The sequence below is a fragment of the Lycium barbarum genome, chromosome 5 (assembly GCF_019175385.1).
Source record: "Lycium barbarum isolate Lr01 chromosome 5, ASM1917538v2, whole genome shotgun sequence".
Taxonomy (NCBI): Eukaryota; Viridiplantae; Streptophyta; class Magnoliopsida; order Solanales; family Solanaceae; genus Lycium; species Lycium barbarum.
Window position 1 is genome coordinate 112,994,592 of NC_083341.1, and position 11,443 is coordinate 113,006,034.

Consider the following 11,443-nt stretch of genomic DNA (forward strand, 5'->3'; position numbering starts at 1 on the left):
ACTATCAAATATAATACAGGGTTTTCTTACTTCTCAAGTCTCAAAAGTCTGATGTTAGTGTTACTCACAGCAGAGTTCTTTGTTATTTTTTCAGATGAGTACTTAGATTTTATTTTGTTCATTTTCACTTTTCCAGAATGCTTTTATTTGGTATGAATTTACTATGTTGGATATGACTTGAATTTGTTAATACTAATTTGAACTGGAAGGCTTTTTTTTACTGAGCAATTAAGATTTAGATTTACCTTTGTGGAACTAACTCATGAATTTCGTTTCTAATAAGTTTGCCTTAAGTCAAGAGTCAAATCCGAAAATCCGAAATATCCAAACTGAATAATCCGAAACCGAACATAAAATATTCAATACAATCCGAACTTATTTGGATTGGATTTTAATATTTTCAATCCGAAAACTGAATATCCAAACCGAAAATTTCATATCCAATCCGATGGCCCGAACGCCCACCCCTACCGAACACACCCTAAATGGTGTACATCCTTTAAGTTTTTACATATGAAAAGATATATTAGAACTAAAATAATCCAATATTAGGAGTTATTAGTTAACGGAAGAGCATTTATATCTTTGTGATTGGTGGTGCGAAATGTAATTAACATTTTAAATTTAAGAATTCAATAATTAATGAAATTCAATCAACCACTTTATTATAATTTTAATTTTTCCAATGGTGTAGCAGTACGTAGAACAAAACATCAAAGAGCAAACTCGGGCTTGGCTCGGCTCAACTTGAGCTCGGTGATACTTTGACAAAGCTTAGTTGAGCTTGGCTCGGTATTGAAAGACAGAAATATTGATGAACATCTCTCCCCTTTTAAAATATAATGAAATAATTAATGTTAATAATATACAAAAACTTAAATACATTTATAATAGCTAAAATGCTCAGTCTTATTATTAATGCCAAGAGCCTTTTTCTTTTTTGGTCTCTTTATTTATTTGTATTTATACTTATTTAGTGGCTTCAAACTTCTAAACCTTTCCAAATTCTTCATCAATATTCATTGATCTTCTAGATAATATTTTTATATATAATATATGAAAGTATTTGTCTCCCTGTATATCTCCTTTTTCATATATTGTTTTTAGTTAAATACCATTAAGCAAGCTTAGTGGATAATTTATTAATCAAATAATAAAAAGAAGTCCCACTATCTTCAAGCAACACATAACATTAAAAAGGGGAAAGGGGATCGGGTCATAACAACAAAACCCTAAAATGTAGCTTAACAATCGTATATCTAGTGCTGGGTTTGAGCACTTCTCCTCTTCCTAAGTTTTTGGGTTAATCAGAGGCACCACTTCCTTCAAACTCGTTGTCCTTCTAATTCCCACCAAAGAGAATTACAAAAAGCTGAAAATGGAAAAAGAAACCGTTTTTTGGCGCTTACATTTTTTCACAATTTTGGCTCCAAAAGAATTTCAGGATAACCACCATATATGTGAGAAAATAAACGAAGAAGTTACATTGGAAAGTGAAGCAGAATTTCTGCACCTGAGCAAGAAGACCAGGTATGTATCATTCCTCCTTTATCTTTAAACAAGATTAAATTGATAGTTATTTGTGACAATGATATCTTGAATGATTTGTCCATTGATTATTTGTTGAACATCCATTCATCTTGATTTATATTTGTCTCATATAATCAATCTAGAAGCTCGAGAAAATAAATTACTATAAGTTTTTGAAACAGAAAGACTCTACTTTACTGTGTAGACTACAGTTTCGTGCGGTGTGTATATTTACCGTTGGTGTGTGGCACATAACGACTGAAGTATGACATTATTCAAGGCATCTATTGAAATAATTTCTCCTCTGTTTTGTTCATATTGGCGTTTTCCCCTCGGGTTTCGAGGGAAGGATTGATTGTGAAAACATGGTATTAAAGCATGTGTTTGTGTCAAATGATTAGAATTCGGATGGGTAATGACAAATTGAATCCGGATGAATCGAACCGATATCTTTTGAGATGAATATTTTGTAGGTTAATTAAATATTTTGTTGAAACCAATGGGTATTTCTTCACGAGGCTCGATATTTATCAGACCACAGCCTCTTGTTAACACTGTAGCCTATATAAGTTTATGAAAAAGTTTCTGTGCTTTCACATTTGGAAATTTCTTGCATAAATATATCTTTGGTATGTTATACTGATTATTTAGTACGCTAGTGATGCTTGAAAAATTCAATTAGTAATACAACAAGAAGACATTGAACTCTTCTTAATAAATGACGTGCGTGAGACTTTCCAGCTTCATGATTTATGTTCTTTCTGGATTTTCCTTTAGTTATCAGTGATTTGGTGCTTTTATATAACTACTGATTTGTTAATCCAGTTTACATCTTATGAACATACTAAAATTAGATATTGTGTTTTGTAGAATTTTGCAAATCAATGGCACCAGGAGGACGTATCTTCAAACAAATTACACTTACAGGGGAAACTATTCAAGCTACTCAATCCCCAGATGAATCAAATAACCTTACTCCCGCTGTTAATACAGGTAATACGTTTTATTATATTAGTTAGAATTAAATTATTTAGTTATTGGCCAAATTGGAATATTAACCTTTGAAACTTTCATTTATGTTAAACTAGTAAAGAAAGAGATAGACATTAGCTCAGTATTTGAGGATGGTGAGAGTGATATTGGGCAAACGAAGTACTAGGATTAATGAAGTTGATTCAGTTCACTCTAGCGAAAATCATTCAACCACGAATGATTGGAATGATAGGCAAGTTTTTTTTTTTTTGGGTCAAATGTGTAAATTTTATTCAACCAAATTGAGCATAATTACACTACTGGTCCTTTGGGACTCCAGGAACCAGTTCAAGGCAAGATTAAAATGAAAACTAAGCTGTATTACAAGGATTCCTATCTATAGCTATACAATGCTTTTAAGGATATGCTTGCACAATATTCAATACTCCTGTCCATTTGTACTGTTTTTGTCCAGCGATAGGCAGTTCTTGTGCAATGTCCTTCAAGATGGTCATGCTGTCCCTCCTTTTTTGTTGGAACCTCCGATTTTTTTTTTGGTAACTAACTTTCCATTAATCACCAAGTAGTCATTACAAAACTGGTAGCAAGGCGATACCGCAGCCTGCTATCTCAAATAAATCTAACAGAACAAGAGCCTAAAAGTGAAACATAAGCTTTAAAATACAAGGTTGTCTACTAAATTCCTAAGTCTCGGAGGAGCTCGAACACAGCATGTATATATAATTTCCTTTGCAATTTGTTCTCCTGTTTTGCTTTTGGCCTCAAATACTTGTTGGTTGCGTTCCATCCAAACCTTGTAGACAAACTCTGTATATAATAGTTTGAACAGTTGCGCTTCTTGTGATTGCCCTTTGACACTTCCAATGATCCACTGTTTATGTTGTTCCCAGGTGAGATTTTGTGGAGTAGTTTGTTTCATCCATCTTAGTACTCTATCCCATATGCATCTTGTCACTATATAGTAGCCAAACAAGTGCTCATTTGTCTCTTCTTGTTGTAAACATAGGCTACATTTTGTGTCTATATCCATGCCCCTTTTTACCAAACGATCAGCAGTTAATAGCTTCCCCTGTACATGAATCCACATGGTGAATAGATAAACAGTTGCAGCATATAACAACCCCAGTATATTATTCTTTGGCGACCTGTTATCAATTAGGAGTGGTAATTGAGAAACGAGGTTCGTTTACCTTCGATTATTTTAACAGGACAGTGAAATTCTTTTTGATACACAATGGAGCTTCTTTATAAGTGGAATATAGAAAATTTTAGAGCTAACATACTTAGAATTGGGGTTGTAATAGTGAAATTACTAAATCTGTAATAATTATTTAGTGTACTCTTTCTTCTGTGTTCTTTAATTTTTTCACCTCTCTTTCTTGCATTTTCGAATTTCTCAAATAATTCTTATGTTGATCTTGACTGTTATTTCAGTAATTCAATCATCAACCGATATGTTTTGCGGATTTAACTCATAAAGTTATCTGATGTTATTTCAACATTTTGAAAAGAAGTGCTTAATGATATCACCCTTTATCTTACATATTTTCTTAAAATGCAAGTCATTGGATATTTTGTATGAGCAGTTGCGATTGATTTTGCTTTGTCAATATGCTATATAAGCTACATACGTGAGTCTAAGAAGTTGAAAATGTTGGCATAGATTACATGTAATAGTTTCTTCATGATAACTAGTGCTAGTTACACTTGGTTTATTCTTGACCGGCTCTCCTTTGCTCATCATGGTATAAAAACCAGCTATGTAAAGGTACCTACTTCGTCAATATGCACAATTTAAACCTTTTCCTTAATGGATAGTTGTTATGATCTACGCCTTTGGAATCCAACGACATTTTATGTAATCTGTGAAATTTATAATCACTGGGTATGATCTCAATGATCAAAGGAGATGCTATTAGCGGATTAGCTGTCCTATATTCTTATTGTTTTGTCGATGAATTTCTTGACTTGGTTGTCTGTTAAAATAAATGAAGCAAAATTTTAAGTTGTTGCTTTCTTCATCCTGTGCGATACTCATATGTGGTATTTTGAACTGACTTTTTTCCTTCAGATGATTCCCCTAGGATCAGGAATGGTCGTGGCAAGACTAGAGGGAAAGGTCTTGAAAGGATGAGGAAGACTATGGGAAGCAAGATGAAAATTGAGATCCCAGTTGGTAAAGGGAGGCCAACTAAGCCAACTCAATCGGCAAAATTATCCAATGAACTAGGGATAATTGCTAGAAATTTTCTTTCACTTCCAAACAAGTGGAAGGAACTCACAAGAGAGGACAAAGATGCAACACTAATTAGATGCCACGTAAGGATTCTATACTCTTGTAATTTTATTACATGGTAGTGATTATAGTGAGTTCTCTTCTTTTGGGTATTGCTGTTACTCATCCATCTATTTATTTGGCAAACTCATCGGCTATATCTATCTCCATCGAAAGCTAGTAGTAAGTTAACTCATGTATCCTTCACTTACTACGTATGGCTCTAGAGTACTCACACGTGAACTACAATTATTGTATGGCTCTAGAGTACTCACACATGAACTACAATTATTTTCTGTGATGTAGTACAAATTTTTTGAACTGCAATTTATTCTTCCCTAAGTTTTTAAAAATAATCTATTTGCATTATCTTTTTTTTTTTTTGCCTGTTTGTATGAAAAAAGGAAGAGTTTAGTTTAAACTCAATCTCCTTTTCACCAAGAACCTTATGACTACTACTTAAATATGACATAGGCAATTTTATCCATACAAGATATTAATTAAAATTACTTTTAAGGTGAAATCCCCGTTTTCCAGGACATATCAAAGTTTTTCACAACGAGTAATTCTAGCTAGTTCTTTAATATCTAGCATCACACTCTTCCTGTGACCTGCTATCGTCCATTTTGTCCATATTTTTTTTAAATTCAAACTAGGACTCCTTTGATCATTTATGGGCAAAAATGTACATATTGAGTTTGGCATACCAAACTTGATACATGATCATTAAGATGAAGCTAGTGTAATTTGTCCTAACCCAAAGTTTGAAAAAGTGATCTGCTTCATGGGGGTTCATATCTAATGTGGGATGGTTTAGTGAGTTTGATTCTAAATGATGGAAGGTTCCACCTATCCATATTTTCAAGTCCTTTAACAAAACTAGGGAGAGTAGGAAAAGAGTTGAAGGTATGGTCTTCATTAAAATCATGACTCAAAGCTGCAGGTTTGTTTGCTGGTTTATTGGCTTCTCTGAAGCAATGACTAATTAGGAAATCATGCTCTTAAAAAATTCTTTGGATCTCCATAATTTGATTGAGAATTCTCCAGTGAGGTTTCCATTCTATTTTGATGCACTTAGTAAGCAACATGGAATCTGTTTCTCCCCAGATCCTTATGAAACCATTCTTGGAGCACCATTGCAATCCATAGAGTAAAGCCACTGCCTCAGCAAGGTTACTGGTGCCAGGCACTATCTTGATATAGTAAGCAAAAATGACCTTTCCTTGGTTGTTTCTGATAATTCCTCCTCCTCCACAATTTCCATTCAAGCAGCTTCCATCTAAATAGAGTTTAATATAAGGAGCCTCGGATTTGTACCAGTTGACTCTAGTGATAGTATGATGTTGTATGGATGCTTCACTGGCTTGGCATAGACAGCTTCTGTTTCCTAGCTTTGCATTTCCAAATTCCTTCTTTGTAACCTGCAAAACAGTATTCATGATATTAGTACTAGTTCTATAGAATGAAGGTTTTTCGAAATCAAACTTGTTGCTACATCTTGTACTCCACAATTCCCAACAAATTATTTGTGGTAATGTTTTCAAGATATAATCAACAATAGGATTTTTGTTTTTGATATTCCACCAGTTGAGCAATAGCATTTTTAGATTCATGTTCCTGAATTCAATGCCCAATGGTGTTGCAAAGTAGTCCCACATTTTTCTAGCATGTTCCCCTGCACAAAATAAATGGTCAGTATATTTTCAAGCTCATTAGTCATATTAGAAGGTTCACAACAATAAAGTCAGTGTTAAGGGTGATTCCGAGTCTAGCCACTTTTGCATCAGTGGCTAGTCTAATGTGGGTGGCTCCCCATGTTAAAAAACTCATTTTGAAAGGTATATCTTTGTGCCAGAATTTACTCTCCAAAGAGTTGAGGTCTCTCGTTTGTCTGAAAAAAAATACCCAAGCAGAACCAACAGAGAATTTCTTAGAACAAGTAGAAGTCTAAACAACTTGGTCAGGTTTAGAATCTTCTAAGATTAAGTTATGACTGGTCAATATGAATTTTGGTCTCATTAGAAGGTTGGTGTTGAAGTAAGTTCCAGTCCCAATTCCCTTTTGTGTATATATCCTTTAGACTAATCTTGTTCAGCACGACATCTTCAGGCATGAACTGGTGAATTGGACCATTATCAGACCAAGTGTCAAACCAAAAATCAATGTACCCTTTGCCAATAATCCATTTGATATTGAATTCAACTTCACTTCTAATACAACAAAAAGCTTTCCAAGAATAAGAACCCCCTTTTGACCATTGCACATTAACAGGATGTTTCCCATTAAGATATATTAGCCGATGTGATGATTAATTATTGTTTTAATATAAAAGGAATTTTGATTGTTCGTGTGTTTCTTCATAACATATCTGTTTTTTAGGAGAAGTTTGAAATTGATTTGGACGAGCATTACGTGAAAGATAGTTGTGAGGATATTTTGAAAAATAGAAGCCGACAATGGCAGTACAAGTTAAAACAACTTATTTGAAAGTGCACGTTCGGAGGAAGAAACTCGTAAATTGAAGTGCCAGAGTTGACTCGAGAAAATTGGAATAAGCTTTGTGACATGTGGGCTGATCCAGAGCATAAGGTAATTTATATTCATGTTATTATCCTTGTTGATTAAGTTACATATATTTACATGTTCTTTGTAGAAACGATGCGACATAAACAGGGCCAATCGAAGTAAGCTTAAAATTAATCACTTCATGGGGTCAAAAGCGTTTGTACCGGCTCGTGCTGAACTTGTAAGTTATACCATTTTTGTTATTTTTACTAACAATATTTTAGTTCTACTTCATATTAATATTTTATTTTATAGGCTGAAAATGGAGTAGAGCCTGATAGAATCGAGTTCTACAAGAGTACTCATTACTCGACTGAAAAAGGATGGTCATCTCTAGAGGCTGAGACAAACTATGTAAGAAAATTATTATTTTAATACCATATCCATTGCATTTTCCGGGTAAATATTCTTTAGAAGTTGTGTCTTCCTTCTTTTTGTCTTAGAAATCGAGATTAGCCTTGAATAATTCATAATAAATTTTTTCTTGTGATTGAACTTTAAAATAATGAAAATTCTACTTTACAACAGAAACAACTAATCAAGTCAATTCCCGAGCGAGTTTGGTGAATTCCATTTTACCAAGGAATATTGATTTTGTTATAGTCTTCCCAGAAAACTGATTTCCAATCTAGATGTTGTGTTCGCTGAAAGAATTTGTGTCTTGTGCTGCTATTTGGTAGCGTGATTTTCACTGCAATATAGTTGTATTTGCTGCTAGATTTATAATTAATTTAAATAATATTACTATTCTTATGCAAAACACTATGAAAGATTTGAAAGATATATATACTTCGGGAGAGCCAGGAGAGCCTTGCATGACTATTGATCAAATTATGGATACTGTACTTGGTACAAAATCAGGGTGCATAAAAGGTCTCGGTTATGGTCCGAAACCTGATACTACCAGAGCCATACAAAGAAGAACAACAGAGTTAGAAGACTCCCTTAGAAAGACGAAAGAGGAAGCTGCTAGTGCCCAACATGATTTACAGAAACGATTAAATGCAGCTGAAGTTGTGGTAGAAACCCAGCAGTCCAAGATAGAAAACCAGCAGTCCCAGATAGAAACTCAGCAGGCCCAGATACAAGCATTAAATTCTCAATTGGTTACTTTAGCAGCACGCCAAGAGGAAATGTTTAAAAAAATGCAACATTTTGCTAGCTCATCACCATCAAGGTTAGAAGTAACACAACTTTACATGATAAGTTCTATTTTTGTTCTTTTATTATATATGCCTCTTATACAACTGTACGCATCAAAACTGGAATAAACATGAAGGAAAGAGTAGTACTCCTCATAAATCTAGCTAGACACTTGAAACATAAAAAGAGTTACTGCTATTAGGAGAAGATATTAGAATTGTTGTTGTTGCAGCAGTCTTTAAACTTTGAGATATTTATTTATCCAGGATAATACTCATTAATTGGTGGTCCTCTTTCATATACTAAACTAGAATTGAAGTTAGGAATAGTTGATTGTTTTCATGATTGCAGATTTGCAGTAATTAGTTTATATGTTCCAGTTAAGCTTCTGCAAACTCTTAGTTCTGTTTTTTTTTTCCGGGTAACTAACATTATATTATTTACCAACTAAGTCTGTACAACTCAAACAAAAGAAAAAAACAATCACTGCTGGAACTGGACATTCCCCAGCTTCCAGTGCACACTCTCCTCATCTACGAAGCCTCTATACCACTCATACCAGGTTTGGATAGCAGTCTAATCTACTCAACTGGCTAGTTAACTTGGGAAATAAGCTAGCTCTATAGTAAACTTCCTGGATTATCAATCACACTATTGCCTCCCGAGATCTTTGCTTCTGCTTAAAGACTCTCCCATTACGTTCTTTTTTTGCCATTATTAATTGGTCTCTTAATCATATTCATTTATTTTCATTCTTTAGACAACTTTTCTTTTGTCCAATTTTCCACAGTTAATAAAAAAACACGTGGAAGACATAGAAAGTGTATGAAAAGAAAATCATAGCTTGAGTGGAATTATGGTTGTGAAAGGCAATGAGTTGTGGCCAAAGTGTTCTTAGGTAAATACTAGACAGCCTCATGTAGAATAAACATTTTGGTAGTAGTGCTAGAAAAATTCAGACTAATTCGTTTTTTCTTGGTGAAGAATAACATTGTTGTGTAATCTGATTGAGGGAAAAGAAATCGATGGACTTTAAATAGCATCATGATAGGCTACTGAGTTATATCTAAAGTGTTCCCAAATAAATTCTGCTCAATCTCATGGCCAGGAAAGGATCTGTAATTGTTTTCAGTCTTAATCTGGGCTTTAGTGTACTGTGACCAAAACTGTATATAGCTCAAAAGTTTACCTTTCTGCTTGAACATAGTTAAGCTCAGGATTCAATGATGGTGTGAGGCAAAGGAGAAGAATAAATGACTCCAAGCTGAAATAGCTAGTTGAGAATACTTTTTTCCCATTCCGTGATTGAGACGTGATATTCTTATTGTGTTCCTTCTACTCTTTTTTCTTAATTAATTAACCACCCAAGCAAGGGGTTGCTTTCATTAACCAACGAAGGATACCAAAAGCAGGGTAACATCCATACCCCCTGGACCAAGATATTACAACAAAGAGTAGTTATTTTGGCCCTGAACAATAGAAAAACAACTATGTTCAACTTACAAAAAAATTAGATTTGTCATAGCTACGTCTAAAACTTGGCAACGCCAGTGATCAAGCTGAAAAGGGCCTTTGCAGCTATTAGGCAATTGATGGTAGGAGTTGTAGTACTTGGATTGATCCAGTGTAGTAGCATTTTTGGCTAAACCATCCGCGACTTGGTTTGCTTCCCTGTAGCAATGATTTATTTGCACCTCTGCTTGGCCCAAGATCTATAGTGTGTCTTCAATAAATTGTGTGAGCTTCCTGTTATCAGTCTTGTGTTATTCAATAAATTGGCAATCAACATAGAATCAACTTCTAAAGTGAATTTCCATATACCCAAACTTATGCACCAGTGAACACCAAACTTGGCTGCAATAGCTTCAGCTTGGTTATTACTGCTACAGTCAATAGGCATAGAAAAGGCACTGATCATGTTACCAGAGCAATCTCTAATGATGCCCCCAATACCTGCAAGGCCTTTAGCTTTCATGTAACTACCATCAATATTAATCCTGAATTGTCCCACCAAAGTTTTACTCCACATAACCTGTTTAGTGTTAAGAACAGGTCTCAAAGACCACGAATCTACAAAGCTTGAACCGAGACAGTGTAGTATCACATTTGGGAAAAGCAATACCAATAGCAGCTTTCATGTTCCAAAAATTGTTTTGTACCTTCTACTCCAATACTATTTATTCTTCTAATGAAAGCAGTAGAGTTGTTCAATGTTTTCATACCCATAATGTTGCTTATGTATTGATGATGTTCCAAATTGATAAACCATTTTGATGAACTCAATTTAGCTTTGGATTGTGCACTCATAACCATTGAGCTTTGAATTCTTCAACTTCTACACTTTAAATCTAATCTTATTTTTCTTCTCTCTTTTCCGCAGGTATTAAATGTGGGAATTGAATCAAGACTGATTGCAAGCTAAGTGTCACCATATTATTAGTATTTTGGAAGAAACCTGCACTATCTGTCTTAGTTTAGGAGTAATATTTCGTATATTTCAGTTGGATTGGTACTTTGGAAGAAACTGCATTGTCTATCTTAGTTTAGGAGTAGTATTTAGTATATTTCAGTTGGATTTTCTTGTTAGCAGACATATTTTACTTTTATTTAGGAATTTGTAATGAGATATGATCTCAGTACAATTTTAGTTGTTAATTGTTTGATCATGGGTGAATTGTATCATTATCTGGCATGTTTTATTATTTTATTTTCAATTTATGCAATTCTAATTTTAAAAATTATTACCTACAAAATAATTAAACGTCATTGAATGACTATAATTAGTGACAAATATTTTGTCATTAAAGGATTAATTTTTGGTGACCACTAAACTAAATTTTTCTAGACAAATAAATTTTCGTCACGAAACAAATTAGTTCGTCATAAGTTGACTACATTTAGCGACAAAAATATATTTGTCCCAGTATCCTCCTCCTT

The 11,443-nt window shown here is 34.0% G+C and overlaps 1 protein-coding gene across 2 annotated transcripts; it reads left to right on the plus strand.

The window, feature by feature from the left end:
- The first annotated feature begins 1,198 nt into the window (after positions 1-1,198).
- On the plus strand, positions 1,199-11,188 carry LOC132641159 (uncharacterized). Of its 2 annotated transcripts, XR_009582734.1 has the most exons (8): positions 1,199-1,530; positions 2,401-2,523; positions 4,595-4,842; positions 7,178-7,387; positions 7,452-7,544; positions 7,619-7,717; positions 8,225-8,540; positions 10,887-11,188. XR_009582734.1 is itself a non-coding variant. In XM_060358053.1 (2 exons), the coding sequence occupies exons 1-2, from the start codon at positions 8,116-8,118 to the stop codon at positions 10,891-10,893; spliced, it is 432 nt and encodes a 143-aa protein (XP_060214036.1). In that variant the 5' UTR covers positions 7,794-8,115; the 3' UTR covers positions 10,894-11,188. The 2 variants fall into 2 exon arrangements, 1 of the variants encoding a protein (XP_060214036.1); XM_060358053.1 differs by lacking the exons at positions 1,199-1,530; positions 2,401-2,523; positions 4,595-4,842; ... (1 more) ...; positions 7,452-7,544; positions 7,619-7,717 and having other exon boundaries at positions 7,794-8,540.
- Positions 11,189-11,443: the final 255 nt, after the last annotated feature.